Here is a 21711-nt window from a genome sequence, read left to right as displayed (position 1 = left end):
AAGAATTAATTTTTAAATAATGAAAAAACCCACTTTAAGTTTACTTAAGTATATAAAATGATTATTATTATTCGTAGTTGATGAGTTAAAAGTTAAAAAGCAAGGAAAGCTGCTACCAACAAGTTAACAGCTCGAAAGACCGAAGAATTTATTTGATAAAATAAAATTATAAAATAAAGATAAGAGTGCTAGTTATTACTTAGTACTCCCATCTAATAAGAAAAAAGTGAAAAAGAAAGAAACTGAACACGTTCAATCTTATCATGATTTGGAAACAATCCTTTACTGCTCTATTGGAAAAAAACGACCGGATAGACCCGTGTCTAGCACGATCCTTAAGAGGAGTGCTTAGATTAATTTTAAAAAATAGTTTATAAACTAAAAATCATAAATTGGAAATATTTAATTTTTTATTTTTAGTTTAATTTTATACTTTTAAAAATAACTTATAAGCTAATTATTTAAATTTTTTGCTTTTAGCTTATTTTTATAAGTGTTTAAAAATATTTTTATCTTTCCTAACACCACAAAAAGTGAAATAGAGCTTAAAAGCCAAAAAAAAAAGAAAAAAAGAAATCCCCAATCCAAACAACCTTGTTTAACTTAGCTAGAGAGACACACGTGGAGAGAGAAGTCAGAATGAGTCAGCTGCTACGAATTTCATGGGCAGTCTTCTTCATTTCTCCAAGTTGATCAACATACATGGCTGCTGCAACAGGATTGACTGGCTTTCATATTGGCCGAAGATTCCACTATAACGGCAACGTCCATAAGTCGTTTCCACAGCGGGTTAAAGCTTCTCAAATCACAGCTTCCTTGGGAGCTCGACGTCCTCAGAACGTCCCCGGAGAGTTCTTCGTCGGTAATTTTCATTTTATCCAACCTATTATTGCCTTTTGCATTCGGTACAACAACACGTGTGAATCATGGCTTATGAAGTGATCTGGCCCTCACTTATTGTTTCTAGCTAGAATATGTATGCTTGGTCAGATACTCAGGCTGTGTTTGGTACGACAGAATTTTTTTTTCTATTAATGTTTTCCTATTTTTTCTTCTTTGATTGCACTCAAGATCTTGGAAAATATTTTCCTCCAAATAGGTGAAAGTATTTTCCATAAAAATTAGAGGAAAATATTTTCCCGATAAACAAAAACGCACCAAGCATTACCCAACCACCCTGCACGCCCCACCCCCACAACCCCAACTTCACCCCCGCACCAACAAACCCAACCCCACCCCACTCCACCCAGCGCCCCAAACCACACCCCAAAATCCCCCAACCCCAACACCCCACCCCACCCCAAGCCACCCACACCCCACCTTCCACCACCCACCCATCCTAAACCTCACTCCATTACCCCCACCCACCCCTACCTTCCACCCCCGCTCTCTCCAAAAAAATTTGTTTTGATTTTTAAAAAAGTTTTTAAAAATTTATCTTTTTGTTTTTTGTTTTTTGTTTTTTTGCACCACCCAACCCCCCACCCGCCTACCCCACCTCCTAACCCGTATTACCCACCACCAAAGGTTGCACTCTTTATTCAAAAACTTTATAGTGGTTTTGCTTTGAGTGTATGCAAATGCTCTTAAAAGTGACATTTTTCAACTTGCGTACTAAACACAAGAAAATAACTAGGAAAATCACTTATTTTTCGAGAAAACATTTTCCGTGGAAAACATTTCCTTCATACCAAACACACCCTCAAAGTTGATCACTTTTCTAACTTTGGGTTGGGGGGTTCTCAGAAAGCTCCAATTACAGGTTTTCTGCTGTATTTTTTCTGTTTCTTCATTTTCATAAACTCTTTCTTACCTGCTTGTAGTTTGATCCGTTCATTAGTCACTATCGGGTAATAATTAATAAAGGGCAAAGGTGCAAATATACCCCTTAACTTTGAGACTTAGAGCACATATACCCCTCGTTGACAATTTGGTGCATGTATACCCTACCGTTACACAAATGGTGCAAATATACCCTTTTCACTGACGATTTTTTTAAAGAATCATTTAGCTTATTTTTTAATTAAAAGAATATCACGTGGCTTTTAAAAATAACTCTACTTATTTTTTTAATGCCACATGGCAATTTTTTCTAGTGGGTTATTTGGTTCGCTTGAAAAAATAGCTTCGTGGCTTTAAAAGAAATAATTCTACCATTTTCTAAACGAACCAGACCCACCAAAAAAAAAAAAAAATTTGTATCACATGCTTTAAAAAAATAAGTCTACTATAAAAAATGGGTCGACTTAATTTTTTACAGCCACGTGACATTGTTTTAATTAAAAATAAACTAAATGATTTTAAAAAAAAAAATTCCGTCAGCGAAAAGGTATATTTGCGCCATTTGTGTAACGGCAGGAATATATGCACCATTTTGTAACGAGGGGTATATCTGCTCTAAATCGCAAAGTTGAGGGGTGTATTTGCACCTTCTCCCATTAATAAATACTCCCGCCGTCCCATTTTAAGGGTCTTAATTTTCTTTTCGGTCTGTCCCAAAAAGAGTGCGTCTTTCTATATTTAGTAAGTTGACAATTCAAACATCTTATTTGGCAAATTTAAAACCACAAGATTCAGAAGACAATTTAGTACATCACACACATCTTTAATTTAGGACAACGAGATTCAAAAGTCTCTCTTTGAAATAAATTTTGTGGTCAGTCAAACTAAGATAAAAATGGGGAGAAAGGGAGTATGTGACATTAACTCCTTATTAAGGGATATAATCATGATACTTGCTTGCCTTTACCAACGATTCAGCACATGTGAGATGACTCAAGATGTACTTCCTGAGTTATATAGGACTATGATTTTTATGTTTTTAATGGTGTCAAGTTGAATCATGTTTGTTATTTGATTTAATCTTAACCAGCTATTTTTACTTTGCAGATCATACGTGCATAGACTGTGATACCTGTCGATGGATGGCTCTGGTAACTATCAATACTTCATATACACTAGAATAGCATCATTTCACACTCCGATTCCCACAATTTGTTTTAAGTTTTATGTAACAAACCATGATATTTCTGAAAGATTGATCCGCGTTTCAGGGGACTTGAATTGATGATATAACGATGCAAATTACTGCTCAAAATTGAGCATGAATTTAATCCTTGGCGGTCTATAACATGGTAAAACCTCTGTATTGGGAGAAACTGGAGTTAACCATTTCTTTTGTTTAATCATTTTTGTCTACTCTTAGTGGTGAAACGAGTTGGGGGTTATTTCCCTTTTGTCTTAACAATACTATGGTGGGACAAGAAGGATTCCACAGTTAGTGTAAACGTGGTAGTATGGATATTTAATTGAGGTCGTAGAAAGCTTTGGATTAGTAAATAGTTGAAGAAGAGTCTACAAGAATGGAACAGAGAAGCACGTTAGAATGATCAGCACTAACTATCAGACCTCTTACAAGAATTTGGGTGGTTGTGCGAAAAGGACGATGTAGGTATTTTATCCAAATGATAAACAACAAAGTGAGGAGATTAAAGGAAAGCTGAGAATTCTGTTAATTGCACCTATAATTGGAATAGAAGTGACGCATTAAATTGTTTAAGGAGAGGGACAACGATACCAAAGTTCTTTCGTCGCATGACAGTTTTTGGGGAATCAGTCTGGCGAGAAGAATGAACTGTAAAGACCTTTCTGATAAGATGTGGTTAAGCAAGTAGTGAAGAACTGTTTCGGAGATAAAACTCCCGGACCAAACGGTTTTACTCTTCCTCTACCCATATGTGTAGATTCTTGGCTGCAACCTGTAATTTTTCTACAACATATTTAAAAAAAAAAAAAAAAAAAACAACAACAACAACAACAGTTTGGTCTAGCATTAATGAATTCTTCACATTTATGAACTTGTATATGTGTTCATTGATGTGTTAGATCATAAGGACTTCTATTTCCGTCCTACTGTATTTGAGTTTCATCCCCCTTGGATGTCTTTTTCAAAATTGCAATTATTGAAGGAGAACAAATAAGAATTCCGAGAAATAGGTTATAATCGAAGCCAAATTTATAGATACATAAGACTTGCTGGGGACACTCAGTTTTACTGTCGCAGTGGCCCCCTTCTTTGCACAGATGAAAACCTAACTTTGGGAGTGACAATTGCTTTATTTGTTGTACCTTTAGGAGAACTTTACAAGAGCTGGTGACATGTCAGCAGTCTTTAAACAGCCCAGCTGTGAAGAAGAACGACTGAGAGCTCTTCAGGTGCGTTATTTAGTTTTTCATCTATCATCTGGGTTGAAAATGCAGCTATTGGTTATCTATTTCAAAATAATATTAGCAATAATCATTGTGGCAAAAGAACTTTAGGACAGAAAAGACACTACTTGAGAGTATGCATAGCAGTTCTAAAATTCTATGTTAATATGCTTTTAGCTTGGTGAAACTTTATCTGATACTCTTATCTAATCATTAGTTCCAGATACTTTAAAATTGCTCTGACTTTCTATTTGGATTGATGATGTTTCAAGGCCTTAATATCATGCCCAACAAGTTCAATTCATACAGAGAAACCTCCTCATGATATATTAGAAGTTCAGAAGACTTTTCCAATTCCAATAGATGAGCATACATTGCCGGTATATTCATTCTCCTTTTGAAGTTTTCGCTTTTGCTTATTTCTCACTAATAGAGCAGCTGATATAATTGAAGGAGTCTGTCCACATAAATTAATTTGATTTGGACGACCTGTAGATTTGTGAATACTGCTGTCTACGTCCTTATCATTCTCTTTTTTACGGAAATGTCAACAAGATCCAGTTCTAGGCTGGATTTGCTTAGATGTATGCTCACATTTTACTAGTCAATAACTTTTTGAATTTGCAGATTAAGTTGCTTAAGTGGCAACATGTAATACCACGCATGAAAACTTGCTTTTGGTGATCTTAATCATAAAGCAGTCTTTATTTCTTTCAAGGCCACGGGAGCTTGCAGTCAGGATACCAGCACTTGATTGAAATAAACTTGGGGGATAATCTTTTTATCATCTCTATAAGAAGGAAAAGAAGAGAAATGATGCGATTTTAATCTTTTTGCGTGATGTTTTATTAATTGTAGACGTTAATGCTCTTTATAAAGTAAAAATATTTCCCTCATAATTGTGGGGTTGTCCTGTTGTTTTACTCACTACATTCTAAAATGCTAGTTTTGTGAGATTCATGTATCACTCCATTCTGAGTATGGCTAGGATGGTGGTTTTTGACAAGGAATGAACTTATATGCTAACTAGGACATTCATAGGAAGAAATGAAGATCATAGAGGTAATGAGATATCAGTGATGAATCCTTCTACCCCTTTTAACAAAATCATATCTGTTAATTTTTACAAGCCGGTGGAAGTTTCCTCAGCTAAAAAATATTGTTAGTACTTATAAATTTGAGCAGTTCTTCAAATATTTTCATTTCAAAAGAAGTATTCTGCAATCTGCATGAATAGATTTTTACGTGGAGATGACTGTACATGTGGTGAAGTTTCATTGATACAGTATCCTCTCTACATTTCTTTTTTAATTGTATCATTATGAAGTATCCTGATATTTTTATGGAAAAACATTTAGCATTATTGCCCGATGAAATGTAGAAGTAGTTCTTAATGCCACATCTCTTTTCCTATCTGGCACCCACAGACGTGTCGAACAATGCAACATCACCAATTTCCTGAAATTTGTGTGCGCTTTATCTAAGAGTCTTCTGAAACTTTCAGGGTGTTTACCATTGTGGTTATCATTCTGACAAGTCATATGGAGCAGCTTCTTTTTTGATTGTTCGTGCTGAAGGAAATATCCTTGTTGACAGGTATTTCAGAATTCATACGTCATCACAGCCTGTTGATTTTACAATAAACAATACACGGGGGTTGGCTGAAGAGAACTGATTTAGTAAATAGGGAAATGTTATCATTACTCGGAAACAATATAAGGGAAGTTGGCAAGTGATAGATATCTGGAATTTTCGAACTTTGATGCATATCAATTTAGTACTGACAGGTGCATAACTAACCATTTGCAGTCCAAGGTACACAGCAAAATTGGAAAATAATCTTAAAATGTTAGGTGGAGCTCGTTATATGTTCCTCACCCACAGGTATGATGATATCATTGTACATCATCTTGTTCAGTCCTAGCATGCACTAATTACTATTTTGATCACCAGTGATGATGTTGCAGATCATGAGAAATGGTCCAATCATTTAGGCTGTGAGCGGATTCTTCATGCACTGGAGGTAATATACTCAAATCTGTCGACTTTTTTGTGTGACTGATTATTTAAGAGATCATTATTGAACTCGATTCTGAGGCTCGACATATACCTGTCTCCATCAATCTAAAATCTTTAAGTAGACATTGAAGTCCACACCTCAATGCTTTTATTATTGGCTCTTGTATTCATTGTTAGAATAGGAATAGGAATAGGATTTGTATATAGTATCCTACATGGAAAAGGATTGGATGTAGTGTCTATAATTAGGGCTCAATGTAATAATGTAGACACACAATTCAATAATAATATCTTCTCCCGTATTTTCTCACATGGTATCAGAGCCATAATAGAATATTATCACCGGAACAATTTTTTCTGACGTGAACAGTATGCGTGAATACTGTTTCCGGCAGTTCAGCACTATTTTTCCAGCGATACAGCACTGTTTTCCAATTTGTTTCTCTTCAGTTGAGGTCGCCCTGGTCTTCGAGCACTTTATATTAGTTTGTAGAAGATTCCGATCGCCGGAATTAGGGTTCCGGCGACTGCTGCACTGTTTCCGGCAGATCTGCATTTTTTTTGGGGCCATTATTTTGACAATTTTTTTTCCCCAGCCTGGTGTTCAGCAATTCCGCACCTACCCCAGCAGTTATTTCTGACTTCCGATCACTTTTAGTTTTCCGGTGGCTGATTTCTGGCAGCTTCTGGATCTCTGTTTTCTTAGCACCATCAGCTAAGTTTTGTCCCTGTTTTGTGTCTTTCTTGAAGTTTTGAGCCATGTCTCTCGGATATGATATTTTTGGCTCCAAAACATGGGAATCAGAACTTCAAGACCTATGATTACTTCTGAATCATTAATGGGAAGTTCAAACTATTTAGCTTGGGATTCCTCTGTTGAGTTGTGGTGCAAGGGTCAAGGTATTCAAGATGACTTAACGCAAGAGGCGATTGTGGTTGACGAAAAGGAAAAGGCTAGTGAGACAGATGGAAAGGCCAAAGCACAGTGGGAGAAGGTTGATGCTCAATTATGTAGTCTTCTGTGACGATCTATTGACCCCAAGTTGATGCCCTTGTTCTGTTGCTTCCAGGCATGTTATTCAGTTTGGGAAAAGGCTCGCGCTTTATACACCAATTACATATCTCTATTTTATGATGTGATATCTCGTATGACCAACTTAAAGAAACAGGAATTAGATATGTCTACTTATTCGGGACAAGTACAGGCAGTCATGGAAGAATTGAAGAATTTGAGCAGTTGATGCCAGGCACTATGAACGTTGAAAAACAACAGGAGCAAAGACAGATTTTGCTAGTCCTACGGTTCCTATAATTGATGAAATATTTTCTCTTTTGTTTCGTCTTGCTGTGCCTCCTAATCACATAGTGGTGTCATCACCAACCGTTGACTCCTCTATTCTCGCATTTCAAACCATAGAGAATCGAGCATCTCAGTCTATGGACAACAAACGAGGAGGAGGTCGCTTTGGAAAATCTCGAACTAAGTATAGTTATTGTCATAAGTTTGGACACGCTCGCGACGTATGTCGTGCTCTACATGGTCCACTACCTAATGATGTTCAGTGTAGTTATTGTCATAAGTTTGGACACACTCGTGACGTATGTTGTGCTCTGCATGGTCAACCACCCAACAATGCTCATGTTGCTCAGACCGACACCATAGGAAATCCGAGGCTTTTATCTGAAGTTGAATATAACGAGTACCTTCAGTATTGAGCAAGTAAGCAGACATCTTCACAACTAGCCACAGATTCTCAGCCTAATACTTCTGTTACTGGTAATTCCTTCGCTTGTGTTTCACAGTCTAGTATCCTTCCATCGTGGGTCGTTGACTCAGGTGCTTCTGATCATATTTCTAGTAACAAATCACTTTTGTCAAATATTATTTATTCCCAGTCTCTTCCTCCGGTTACTTTAGCCAATGAGATCCAAAGAAAACCAAAAGGGGTTGGACAAGCTAATCACCTATCTTCTGTCACTCTAAACTCTGTTCTTTATGTCCCTGGTTGTCCTTTTAATCTTGCATCTGTCAGTCATTTGACACGTGCCCTAAATTGTGCCATAATATTCTTTATGATTCTTTTGTTATACAGAGCCGCAGTACGGGATAGGTGATTGGTGCAGGATATGAATCACAAGGCCTCTACTATCTAACACTTACCTCTCCTAATTCCTCCATAACATACTTCGTTATAGATCCCCCAGACTTGATCCATAAACGATTGGGACATCCGAGTCTGTTCAAGCTACAAAAAATGGTGATACAAAGAAACTAACTAGGAATTCAAAAAGGACAAGGAAATTAAAGGATAGATAAGTTGACACAAAGAGAAATACCAATTGGCAACCAAGGTTCTATATAACCAAGATCTCCAATGAGTAATCACAAGACCAAACTTCTTAAGGTGACCTCAAGGGAAACAAAGTCCCTAAGCAACCAACCTTCTCAACAAAGAATTCAACCAAAAGCTTCAACAAGCTCTCATCTCTTATGCTCCCAATGGAGTCTCACAATTTCAATATTTCATATCATAAAAGTCTACCTAATGAAATAAACTTAAGGTAGTATTTATACTAGATAGAAAAGGAAGACTACTATGGCTATTACAATAATACCCTTAATGAAGTAAGGGCCTTGTTTGGTTGGTAGTCTTCTCAAAACATGAGAAAGGCCTTCTTCTCCCTACTTCATCCAAATGAGGCCTATACTTCCATTTTAGCATATTCTTGAGCTTCATGCCTTTAATCCAAGCACCTAGTAAGTCTCCAAAGTCGTGATCCTTAGCTCGGCTTGACGTGGATGTTCTTGATGAAGCTCGGCTTGTATCAAATGGTGCCTAGTTTGTCTAATCTGTCCAAATTAGATTGTGAGTCGTGTTAACGTGGGAAACACACTCGCACTACCTTTCCACGTAGTGCTGAGAGTTGTGCAGAGTCTATTTTTTAAATAGTTCATTCTGATGTTTGGTCCTAGTAGAGTCAGTTCACCTTTAGGATTTCGTTATTTTGTTAGTTTCATTGACGATTTTCCAAATGTACTTAGCTATTTTTAATGAAAGATCGTTCTGAGTTATTCCCTATATTCAAGAGTTTTTATGTTGAAATACAAAATCAATTTGGTGTTTCTATTCGTACTTTTCGTAGTGATAATGCCTTAGAATAAAAATCCTCCCAGTTTCAGCAGTTTATGACTTACCAAGGAATTATTCATCAAACATCTTGTCCCTACACCCCTCAGCAGAATGAGGTAGCAGAAAGGAAGAATAGACATCTCATTGAGACTGCTCGCACTCTTCTCATTGAATCCCACATTCCGCTGCGTTTTTAGGGCGATGCAGTCCTCACGTCTTGCCATTTAATTAATCGAATGCCCTCATCTTCTATTTAGAATCAGATTCCATATTCCATAGTATATCCTCAGTTATCTGTATACTCTCTTCCTCCTCGTGTTTTTCGGAGCACATGTTTTGTGCATAACCTAGTTCCGGGGACAGATAAATTAGTTCTTCGCTCTCTTAAATGTGTCTTTCTTGGTTATTCTCGGGTTCAAAAGGAGTATCGTTGCTTCTCACCTGATCTCTGTCGATATGATATGTCTGCTGATGTCACATTTTTTGAGTCTCAACCTTACTTTAGGTCTCCTTCTGATCATCCTGATTTCTTTGAGGTCTTACCTATACCTCAGGTTTTACCTACACCGACTTCTGAGGAATCTACAGTTACGTCTACATTGCCACCATTTCTGACTTATCATCATCGACCGCGTCTAGCATTAGACCCAACATCAGGTCTGGATGATTCATGTCATGGGTCGGACCCTGCACCTACTGTGGACTTGTCTCCCTTGATCAGCTGATTGCACTTCAGAAAGGTAAACGGTCCACTCCTAATACTAACCCACATTATACCCTTTTAAGTTATCATCATCCCTTTATGCCTTTGTATCATCATTGTCCTCTGTCCCCATTCCTACATCTACAGGTGGAGCCCTTTCTCATCCCGGATAGCAACAAGCTATGATTGACGAGATGTCTGCTTTACACACGAGTGGTACTTGGGAGTTTGTTCCTCTTGCTTCAGGTAAATCTACTATTGGTTGTCATTGGGTTTATGCAGTCAACGGATGGCCAAGTTGATCGGCTTAAAGCTCGCCTTGTTGCGAAGGGTTATACACAAATATTTGGGCTTGATTACAGTGATACTCTCCCCCGTGGCTAAAATAGCATTTGTACGTTCGTTTATCCATGGCCGTCGTCCGCCATCGCCTCTTTATCGACTGGACATTAAGAATGCTTTTCTCCATGGTGATCTTGAAGAGGAAGTTTATATGGAGCAACCACCTGGTTTTGGTTTTGTTGCTCAGGGGAAGTCTAATCTGGTGTGTCGATTGCGTCGGTTACATTATGGTCTGAAGCAGTCCCTCGAGCCTGGTTTGGTAAATTCAGCACAGTAATTCAGGAGTTTGGCATGACTCGCAATGAAGCAGATCATTTTGTGTTTTATCGACATTCTGCTCCAGATTTGAGTATTTATTTGGTGGTTTATGTTGACGATATCGTTATAACTGGCAATGATCAAGATGGTATCACTAATTTAAAGCAACATCTTTTTCAACATTTTCAAACTAAAGATCTTGGCAGACTAAAGTATTTTCTAGGTATTGAGGTTGCCCAATCCACGTTGGGTATTATTATTTCGCAACGCAAGTATGCCTTAGACATTCTTGAGGAGACAGGAATGATGGGATGTAGACCCATTGACACTCCTATGGATCTGAATGCTAAACTCCTGCCAGGACAGGGGGAGGGGGAGCCGCTCAGTGATCCGTGAAGATATAGGCGGCTGATTGATAAGTTGAATTATGTCATGGTGACTAGACCTGACTTTTCGTTTCCTGTGAGTGTTGTAAGTCAGTTTATGGATTCTCCCTGTGATAGTCATTGGGATGCAGTTGTTCGCATTCTGCGATATATTAAGTCAGCTCCACGTAAAGGACTGCTTTCCGAAGATCGAGGTCATGAGCAGATCGTTGGATATGCAGATGTTGATTATGCAGGATCACCCTCTGATAGACGTTCTACATCCAGATATTGTGTGTTAATAGGAGGTAATTTGGTGTCCTGGAAGAGTAAGAAACAGAGTGTCGTTTCTCGATCTAGTACTGAATCAAAATATCGAGCAATGGCTGTAGCAACTTGTGAGCTAGTTTGGATTAAGCAGTTGCTCAGAGAACTAAAATTTGGAGAAATCAGTCAAATGAAACTTGTGTGTGATAACAAAGCGGCCCTTCATATCGCATCAAATCCGGTATTTCATGAGAGGACTAAGCACATTGAGATTGACTGTCACTTTGTCGGGGAAAGAATACTCTCCGAAGATATTGTTACTAAATTTGTGAAGTCAAGTGATCAGCTTGCGGATATTTTCACCAAGTCACTTCGTCGTCCTCGTATTAGATACATCTGTAACAAGCTCAGTACATATGACTTGTATGCACAGCTTGAGGGGGAGTGTTAGAATAGGAATAGGAGGATTTGTATATAGTATCCTACATGGAAAAGGATTAGGATGTAGTGTCTATAAATAGGGCTCAATGTAATAATGTAGACACACAATTCAATAAAATATGTTCTGACGTATTTTCTCACATTCATCAATCACCAAAAATGTTCTTTTATATGTACTCATGTTCGTGGATTTTAGTATTCCTCAATCCTGACAATAGTCTCTTATAAAATTGAAAAAACATCGATCAATAAGGGGTAAAGCTAGAGTCTGGTCCGTGCAATTGTTCTTTATTACCTGTTGGTCCATTACATATTTCTTTATGCATATTTAGGGATGTAATAGTCCTAGGAATATATAGAGTTGTATAGTTGTGTATTGTGTAAGGGCTTGCAGAGTGATTTATAAAGGTTTTGAGTTGCTCCCGCCGTTGCATTGCTTTGGTTCAGTATATTATATCTATCTAGTTGTAATTTTTATTCCTGAGGACATGACGTGTTCATTATCAAGTTGAAAGAACAGTTCTGTTAAATAAGGGTAGTTGAAAGAACAGTTCTGTTAAATAAGGGTAGATCTTAGAGTCGGATCTGAAATTGTGCAATATAATCTTTATAGACTGTCTTCACTTACAACTTTGTGCATATTTTTGGTATTAATAATTAATAAGATGATAATGTATTTCAGCTTTTACATTCCCAGTTTAAGGAAGGAACAACGATTTTGCCTTGGACTATTCCTTTTCCTGAGTCTTTCTTGGACGAGAGATTCGTTGGAAACTTGTTTGATTAATAATTCAAATTGAAGGTATATTCCCTTGGAATAGAGGGCAGCCCGGTGCACAAAGCATTGCGCGTTAGCAGGGTCCGGGGAAGGGCTGGAATAAGAAGGCATAGAATTTCTGAGATGATGATTCTCTGTCATTTGTAGCTTCCAACTTGTAGTTGTGTAAGCTATCTTTTGTGGTGTTTGATTGTTATCTTTCTTTCGAGCAAAAGGTTAAGATCATATAATAAAGTGGCGGGTTAGATAGAAGAGAGAGTGGGTGAAAGAATGAAACATACAGAAAAAAGTATAAGCAACTGCATTTCAGCTGATGTACCTTGGCTTTATCTCCATTAAAGCATCTTCTGTTTCGCTCGTTCCATAGCATCCAAACTATAGTTATAGCGAAAGAGTAGTCTTCAATCGTCTTATGAGTCTTTTGTTTTCCCCCTGCAGTAATTTTTTTCCTTTCTGGAAAGACCGATATGATATTGAGCAGGTTTAAGAAGAGATTCCACAACTCCCTAGCTACCAAACAGTGTATAAATAATTGATTCACTGATTCTGTATCCTTCTCACACAAATAACATCTGCTGCAAATGACAAAACCGCTTTTGGCTTGATTATCTTGTTTGAAGCAGGCTTCCTGAAATGCTGTCCAGCCAAAGCATGCTACTCAGGGTGGAACTTTTGTTTTCCACAGACCACTCGATGAATCTTCATTACTACTTCTGATAAGTGCTTTGCGTCCTGCCCTTACTGTAAATTTTCCAGCTGCTTCTCCTGTCCATCGTATATCATCTATTCCTACATTTGACAGCACTTCTTTTGTTCTGTCCATCAAATGCAGCAAACTATCAATATCCCAGACATGAAAATTTCTTCTAATCGTTATATTCCAGCTGTTAGTTTTTTATATTGTGCAATAGCGGCTTCAGGATCCTGCTTACCTGGAATACCTTCCTCAAATGCTCCAATAGTCGTCCAATGTATTGTTGTGTATAACAATGTCATCATGATAGACGGCAATGAACTGGTCAAGATAAGCATGGAAAAATTTGTTCATATGGGTGCAAGGTCAATGTGGCGTTGGTAAGCCCAAATGGAATTACTAGTCACTCGGATGCACCATATCTTGTAACACGTGGTCTTTGGCTCATCATCTTTTGCTATATGGATTTGGTAGCAGCTCTTGCATAGATCCACCTTGGTCAAGTACTTTGCTTGTCCAAGTCTGTCAAATAAGTCGGCAATCAGCCGGATATGATACTTATTCACTTATTCTTTATATGAACTTCTTAAGAGCACGCTAGTCAATGCAAAGTCTTGCTTGATAGTTATCTTTTTATGAACTTGATTGGTATCATCTACCAAATGTCAGTAGAACTTTTCTTATCATTTGGTCTATAACCTGAAATCTGGGATTAAGTGAAGCTGTGAGCATGTTTATATCCTGCTACATTTTAGCTTGGAAAAGATCAAATTTTAACTTTATCCACCTCGACATCATGTGACCGCTAAGCTTTTAGAAGCCTGAAACAGTTAGCATTTTATATCCCTGGTAGATACCTTAAGTTATTAGCCATTGCAGTTGATTCTGATGAAGTTGTTGTGCTCCATTTTAGCTGTTTGTAGAAAGCTGAGCATGGCTGTTAGAAGAATAATACATTTAAGCTTGTATAGTTTCACTTTGCAGCTTACAGGTCATCTAGTTGGTAAAGCTTCCATAAACCCTTTGTTACAGCAAGAGTTTTGAGTACTATACAAGATGAGCTTGAGCTGGCTTTAATCGTTTTTTTTTAAATTATAATCACCCATCGAAGCTTGGGTGTGCTTTTATTCAAAACATAAGGAGGGGGACTTGAGGCCTTACCTCCATTACAAAAGTAGGATTATAGTATCCTTTTGGAGGATGTTGTTGAATCATACCAACAATTCTCCTTCTATCAACACTTTAACTAACAAAAAAATTAGCCTTATCATATCTTATCCTGAGACTAGGCAGTTGTCTCTTGTCTAACTGAAAGGGACCTTTTGCCTCTCTTGGTAAGTTCTGGTAATTACAAAACATGAAGGATTCACCTTTTACAGAAGCATTTTTGGCTAAGACGTCTGCTACCTGATTGGCTTCCCTATAACAGTGAGTAACCTTAGAATTTGCTTGGCCTAGGATTTGAGAAATATCTTCAATGATACTCTTGAGTTTCTGGTTGTTTCTCAATCATCTCTTTGATAATAAGAGAGTCCAGCTCCAATGTGAAATTAGTGTATCCATTCTGCTTACACCATATTGCTCCATGTCTGGCTGCCTCGGCTTCTGCTTCATTATTGCTTTTGCATCTGATGTTTAAGGAGAAAGCCATGATGAAACTGCCTTGATCATCTCTAGCTATTCCTCCAATTCCTGCTTCTCCAGTCTCTTTAATATAGCTCCCATCAGTATTCATTTTTATTTGTCCTTGATGTGGTTTTTCCCAGCAAATTCTTTTCCATCTTTGTATTGGTTTCATCCTCTCTAAGGTTTCACAAAGCCTAGGCCAAGGCATTGCCAAGTCACAGTTAGGGTACACAACTCCTATAGCAGCTCTTATATTCCACAAGATTTGGTGAATCATTCTACTATACCAAAATGTTTTTTGATCTCCATATTTACAGGCACACCTGCTCTTCCATATTTCCCATAGCACAAAACAAGGAGTAATTTGTACCACTAATTTATGAATCTGGTTCTTGGTATTGGTGCTCCACCAGTTACTTAGAAAGCTTTTGATGGAGTTCCTTTGGTTGTTGATGCCTAGTGCACCTCCAAACATCCTCCAGATCTTGGTTGCAGCATCACTTTCCAAGAAGACATGCTGGATTGTCTCTGTTTTAGGGCTTGTGCAACAGCAACATTTAGCATCTTCCTCACCCCTCTGAATTCTGAGTCTGACCATAGCCTCTTCAAATGGTAATTTTCCTTTGATAACCCTCCATGTAATGAAGGATACTTTAAAAGGAATTACTTTTAAAGTATAATTGGAAGGTAGATAGACAAAGAAAACTTAGGCTCGAGCTTGGCTCTAAATAGCACACAAGTTGACAAACGAGTTTGACCTAAAGCTTTTATTTTTTATGTTTGAAAAGTTAAGATATTTTATAGATAAACAAGCACAAATGATAACCTCGGTCTTTTGCTTGAACTCAATAATTTTGTAGTCAAATATGCAACAATAATTTTATACCAATGACAATAGTATATTTGGAACATGGAGTGTTTTTATGCTCTATAGTATAGTTTTTTTTTTGATAAGGTTTATGCTACCATAGTCCAATGCCTGGTTCTAAGAATGTTATTCTGACTAGCATGCACTTGGATAGTGGTGCTAATGTATGACGACGGAGACTTGTTTGAAGTATGCTTGTGCTCGGTCTGGGAGATCCATACTTATTTTGTCTTGAAGGAGAGAACCATTTGTTCCTTGCAACACTTCTGGTGAGCTAGAGTCCCTTAAAAGGTTGAAGCATACAGCTTCTTTGAGAGACTTATGTCAGCGAAGTTCCTTGTTGCTAGACATTACAAAGTGTATGACGAAAATAAGGTGTTTAACTTTGTGTGTGGCCTAGCCTTGGACAAAGGCGGAATTGACAATATAATTTTTTTGGAACCAGTCCAAAGAACATAAAGTATTGAACTTTGTGTTTTAGGACCAAAGTATATGCTGATGGTAGATACAAGTCTAAGATTGCTATTGACCCATGGTGGAGATCATATCTAGAGGGGCTTGATGCAGGCTGATGATGGTGAAAACAGTGTTGGTCTATCATTAATCCCTTGCAGTTGGTAGGTAAAATTAGGGTCCAGATGCCTCAGCTCGCCCCATCAAGTGCTTTTTTTATACCCCTTATTTTGTTACTGAGACGATGGTTGAACACAAAGTTGAAATCGTGTACAAATAAGATCAAGGCAGTCATTTATGAGGCAACAATAATTGGAGGATCTCGTTTTACTGATGATCAAGTTTGTGGAACTGGGCAGCACATGAGCTGCACTCAAGTACATGCATGTGCCCATTTAGCTGTGGCACATATGTCCATGCCTTTGGCCAGAAAGGGAATCTCCTGCCATGCATAGCCCTGTCGGTGGTCGATACTCTTAGCACCTGCCGCAGTTGCACATTATGTCCACAGGCAACAACTGCCATGGTCCCTTTAGCCACAATTTATAAGCAAATTTCATGCCATCAAATGCTCATACAATTTGGAGGAAATACAGATGATTTTACAAAAGTTTCCACACTTGGCCAAAATTTCAACATGCTTCTACTGCAATGTTATAAGGTTAAAAGTCGTTGAGCCAAATATGGGAAATAGCATGATTTAGCCAGAGAATTTTATCTGGAATTGACCAACATTATGTATGGTTTAACTAGAACCCATAACCCTTATCTCATATGGTAAGAGCACTGAAATTTCCAAGGCATAAGATGGTAAAACGGGAGGGATAAAAGCTTGGATTATATGATATGCAAGCTTAATGCAAGGTGGAGCTCAACTCATTTATTCCAAAAATAAAATAAAATAAAAGCAGCTCGAGCTGAGCTGAGACAAGATTAGCAAGCTTTTCGAGTAGTAACAAGTCAACTCGTTTATATCCCTATTGGTGTTAACCTCAAACTATTATTTATGATAAGAAGCGAGTCATACTAAAGCCAGTGTGCTTTGTGAGTTGTTGTCTGCTTTACTTTGGGTGACTCCTTTGCATCACTTCCAATGCATATAGGGAGTTGTTTCTCTTTGCTAGTTGTAGTTGTTTTTCTTTAAATAGCTCTCTTAAACCATGGTTTTTATGTCTCTTATAAGATGTATCTGCAGTCCTAGATTCTGATATAGGTATTAAATTGATTTCAGGTAGATCATTCAATTGCTGCCGTGGAGATTAAGCTGGAGGGAAGTGGACCATGGAGCCTTGGTGACGATGTCACACTTGTACATACACCTGGACATACAGAAGTGTGTAAATTGTTCTTGTACCTTAGTCGCTTAATCGACATATAGTTTATTGTTTATCTTGTTACTTAGGGCTCGTTTGGTTGGGAAACAACTTATCCCGGGATTAGTTATTCCACCCTCAAGGTGCGATAAAATAAGGCTACAATCCTGGGATTAGTTATCCCGGATTTTTATTCCAACCAAACATGGGATAAGGGGGCACTAAAATTTTATCCCGGGACTATTTTACCTCATCCTTCACACCAAACGACCCCTTAGGGATCAATATAATTGTGATTTTAACATTTTATATCATGGTTCAGACTTTTGAATTACCAATTCTAATTCTGTTTTGTGGTTCCGTCATAATGGTAGGGGTCAGTATGCTTGCTCTACAAACCACTTAAGGTGCTTTTTACTGGGGACCACTTTGCAATGGGTGAAGTTGGCTGGACCATATGCGAAAGATACAACAAGTTTTCAGGTGCATGTTCTTGTCATTTTTATTTTGTATGATGTTATTGTTGTTGTGGTGACAATGAAATGGCTTATGTAGGGTGGAGATTGCCCCTAATAGAGTTAATGTTGGGGGAGCATATTCCAATGAAACTTACCTTGACAGTGCTCTCAAGATAACCGAGTAAAATGGTGTAGTGGAATCATGAATCCATATATCAGCCAAATGGAACTGGGGACTGCTTCCAAGTATTGATTGTTCACGATCCTCACATTATCTGGCCTGCTTTAGCTTAGAAGTGGACCTGAAATAAATTCTGTGGAAGAAGAGATTGATCTTTCCTAAGAGCCTAGCAAAATATATATATATATATATATATATATATACAGCAAGTTAGTAGATGTATGCACTCTCCAAATGAATCCGAAAATATTATTTTTATGGACAATCACTGTTATGGATGAACTTAGATCTAGGAATCGCGACTCTGAATAAGTAGTGGACAGATGTCAAGGTGGGGTAACCTGCTCTATGGTTATTGCCTAATTGGAGGTGGGGATAGTTTGATTTCAAGAATACTCTAAAAAAAGTAAGTGGGGATAGTTTGATTTCAAGAATACTCTAAAAAAAGTAAGGGGAGGAGACACATTTTCCCTTTATGGCTCTCATTTTGATGCATCATTGAGCATTTCTGGGGTGAGACGGTAGCCATCTTTTGTTCGTTCAGTTCAACCCAGATTTTTTATTGATGAGAGCTCGGTGGAAGCTATTTCTGTTCTGTGAAAGATTTTGCTCAATGTTTCTAGGGTATATTTGAAATTTGTTCGGAGGTAGTGATTTGGTGATGTCTGGGCTTATTTTAGCTTTAGTTTTCTTGTTACCTATTGATGTTGCTTTAGCGTGAGATCTGATATCATCTCCCATAATGTTTGCAGTGCCCAAGCAATTGAAAAGTGTGAAGTTGATGCTCGACTTGGATTTTGAATGGATACTGCCAGGTGAGTAATGCTTGTTATACAGAAGTTTGACCAGTTTGCGTGTTTCTATACTAATTCAAAGAGCAAAGTGAAACCACACCACTTCGAAAATGAATAGGATACTAGGAACATATTTATAGCAAGTTTCTGTCTTTTATATATGTTCCTTATCAAAAAAGGAACATATTAGTAGCAAGTAATGGTAATTAGCATGGTGCAAGGCTATTAATTGGTAAACAATTATCTGTGATTTGAGCTTTGAGGAGTCTATATGAGTGTAGTGTTTGACTCAGATACAACTTTCCCTTGTCTTCTGCTAACAGACCACATATCTTTCACCTTCTTTGTAATTTAGTATCTTACCTTGTATTGTGGATTAGATCAAGGGCGTTCAACTATAAATATGTAGCAAATCCCTTCCCATTCCTCCACACCCCTCGCTTCCCCACTCCACCCCCCCCCCCCCCCCCGCCCCCCACACCAACCAAAAAAAAGATAGCTGTTCTAACAATTTAGTGTTCTCCTAGCGTGCTGTATCACATCCCTCTGGTCACCGTCAATAATAGTTCTGCTTGCCTTTTAGTTCATAAAACCATCTTAACCTTCACGTTATATTGAGCAGCAGTGTATTTTCTTCTAGTTTTATTTTACTGGATGTGCAGTTAAGGGTGTTAAATGGACTGGTCTACGCAGTTGGTAAATCAAAATGGTTTGAATTAATAAATAGGTCTTGAACTAGCTGATCAAACTTTACATGGACTAAAATGAGTTGGGTCCAGACGGGTAGAATAATAACGCACGACCAACTCCATCTAACTTAAGCTTGGACAAGTAACAATTTAGGGTTAAAATTGACAATCTTATAGGGTAACAATAGATGGGTTGGTCAAAATTAGTTGAGTTTGTGATCTGATCTATCCTGAATTACTTGCATCTTGATGGTTGGGTCAAGATAGGTTGAGCAATTTGTCATAACCGTACATGTTCAACTCAAATTCTGGACAGGTTAGATAAGTTACAGATTCATTTATCAAAATTGACACCCCTAATTGCAGTTTTCCTTTTCAATAATTTTCAATGTTGTGAAATTCAAGTTGCTTTGAACATTTTTGAGTTTACTCCCCCATCCCCCCCAACCAAGAAGTCGGGAGGATGTTTATCGTGAAGTGTATAATCGCTGTTTCATATTTTAATTGAAGTCTTTCGTTTTCAACTGAACATTCTAGTAACAGTACGTGGTAACTGCTGATACCCCTACCAAAAAATTCATGCATAGGTAGTTGCAACTGTTGAACTTCTCAACTGGTATTACTCAAGTCTAAAACTTACTTATCGGAGAAGTGCAGAACACCAGGAGGTTGACAAATCTTTTTCTTTGGCCAATGAAGGAAAGCATAATACAGGAGAACTAGTGTAGCTCTTGAATGGATCAGTGGGGTCCTTGACCGTGTTGACCAAAAGGCTTTTGAGTGGACCTACAGTTTGAGGCACTTGCTAATTTGATGACACTTGAAAGTATCTGCATAGAACTGTCTGTTGTTTTAGTTTTATAGCACAAAGATGTGCCAATTAGCATTTGTTTAATATGGAATTGCTTTTTTTCATCTCTTTTCAACCGAAGCAATTGGATAAAAAATTTACCCAGTATTCTCTTGTTCTTCAGGTCATGGTAGGAGAACTAAATTTAGAGATGTTGAGGAAAAGAATTCAAGCTTAAGAGCTTTCCTAGAGACAAAAATGCAGCGGCTATGAGTCCTGTTGCCGATTCCTATCGATAAGCTTATGTAGATAAACAGTTGGTTTGTGTTATCCAGTTTTTGTAATAATGAAAGTTCAGGTATAAATTATAATTGTGCTTGGAATCTGTGGACGACAAATAAGCTTTTGGCCTAGCCAGCATCGCTGATGTATGTAATGTAATGTATGATACCCGAAATGACTCGAGAACTTGCTCAGAGTTTGTTCTTTAATGATTTGAGTGTTTTTAATGTGCCCGATGAAATGACATTGCATTATATAATCTCACGCTTTTTGTTCTTCTAATGGTTTCGCACAGGCTGAGGCCTGTTTGTGTATGAAATGTTTTTAATAGTAGTTCTTAACTTATGCATTTTACACACCTAATGTATGCGTCACTTGTGCTCTCTCTCTTGATCCTTTTCTCTTATTTACTTGTTAACCTATTCATTTCTTTCCAAAACAATAAAAGCGAGATTAGTTTGTGAGGTAAAATAGGAATTGTATATTTTCCTAGGAGGAAGGGTGGGTGGAGGGAAGGAGAGTGATTAATCCTACATCTTGAACAATGTGCAAACGTCTCCCTAGGGTACAAACAGAATATCTGTTGCAACTTGCACCATGAGTAAGCATTTTTGACTCCAAGAGTTGTCCTCATAAGGACCAACTCCTTTAGTTACCAGATGCGATTGATTAATCGTGAAAAGTCAGTAATGAAGAGAATCCGCTCTCCGGTAAGCTAAGGCTATCGCCGCAAGTAACCTCTCAAGGAATAGGGAGGGAACGACCCTTCTATTTAGATTGGTGATTCCATTCGGCTGAGCCATGGAAAGTCTTGCAAGCAATTTACACTAAGCTAAGTGAGATAGAAGGTTAAGTGAATCTTTTTTGACACTCCTAACATTATAGGCACTGTGTTCGAAGGCTAATTAAATCACACGTTCTGCAGCAACGAACAATGAGTTGAAATTTCAGTTCATCAGATAAACGAACCAAGTCATTTCGGGCAACCACACACCAAAACTTATTTTCCTTTGAAAATGTTTTTTATTAATGCTGAATTGACTTTCTTCA

The 21711-nt window shown here is 37.8% G+C and overlaps 1 protein-coding gene across 3 annotated transcripts; it reads left to right on the top strand.

Annotated features, from left to right (window-relative positions):
- Window positions 1-606: 606 nt before the first annotated feature.
- On the top strand, window positions 607-20943 carry LOC132033548 (uncharacterized). Of its 3 annotated transcripts, none has more exons than XM_059423554.1 (11): window positions 607-862; window positions 2890-2933; window positions 4135-4215; window positions 4482-4589; window positions 5714-5805; window positions 6025-6093; window positions 6163-6232; window positions 17386-17487; window positions 17842-17950; window positions 18859-18921; window positions 20564-20943. In XM_059423554.1, the coding sequence occupies exons 1-11, from the start codon at window positions 703-705 to the stop codon at window positions 20650-20652; spliced, it is 987 nt and encodes a 328-aa protein (XP_059279537.1). In that variant the 5' UTR covers window positions 607-702; the 3' UTR covers window positions 20653-20943. The 3 variants fall into 3 exon arrangements, with proteins under 3 accessions (XP_059279537.1, XP_059279536.1, XP_059279538.1); XM_059423553.1 differs by having other exon boundaries at window positions 609-862; window positions 6019-6093; XM_059423555.1 differs by lacking the exon at window positions 607-862 and adding an exon at window positions 1598-1762 and having other exon boundaries at window positions 6019-6093.
- Window positions 20944-21711: the final 768 nt, after the last annotated feature.

Source organism: Lycium ferocissimum, chromosome 2 (assembly GCF_029784015.1).
Source record: "Lycium ferocissimum isolate CSIRO_LF1 chromosome 2, AGI_CSIRO_Lferr_CH_V1, whole genome shotgun sequence".
Classification (NCBI taxonomy): domain Eukaryota; kingdom Viridiplantae; phylum Streptophyta; class Magnoliopsida; order Solanales; family Solanaceae; genus Lycium; species Lycium ferocissimum.
Note: the sequence above shows the minus strand (reverse complement) of the source record. Positions and strands in the feature narration are given on the sequence as shown.

What these genes read in the sequence shown, in the direction of transcription:
- LOC132033548 (XM_059423553.1), top strand. Translation starts at nt 703, where the DNA reads ATGGCTGCTGCAACAGGATTGACTGGCTTTCATATTGGCCGAAGATTC. An exon ending in GGATTCTTCATGCACTGGAG is followed by an intron (nt 6,233 to 17,385) that starts GTAATATACTCA and finishes AATTGATTTCAG; the next exon opens with GTAGATCATTCAATTGCTGC. An exon ending in AAGATACAACAAGTTTTCAG is followed by an intron (nt 17,951 to 18,858) that starts GTGCATGTTCTT and finishes TAATGTTTGCAG; the next exon opens with TGCCCAAGCAATTGAAAAGT.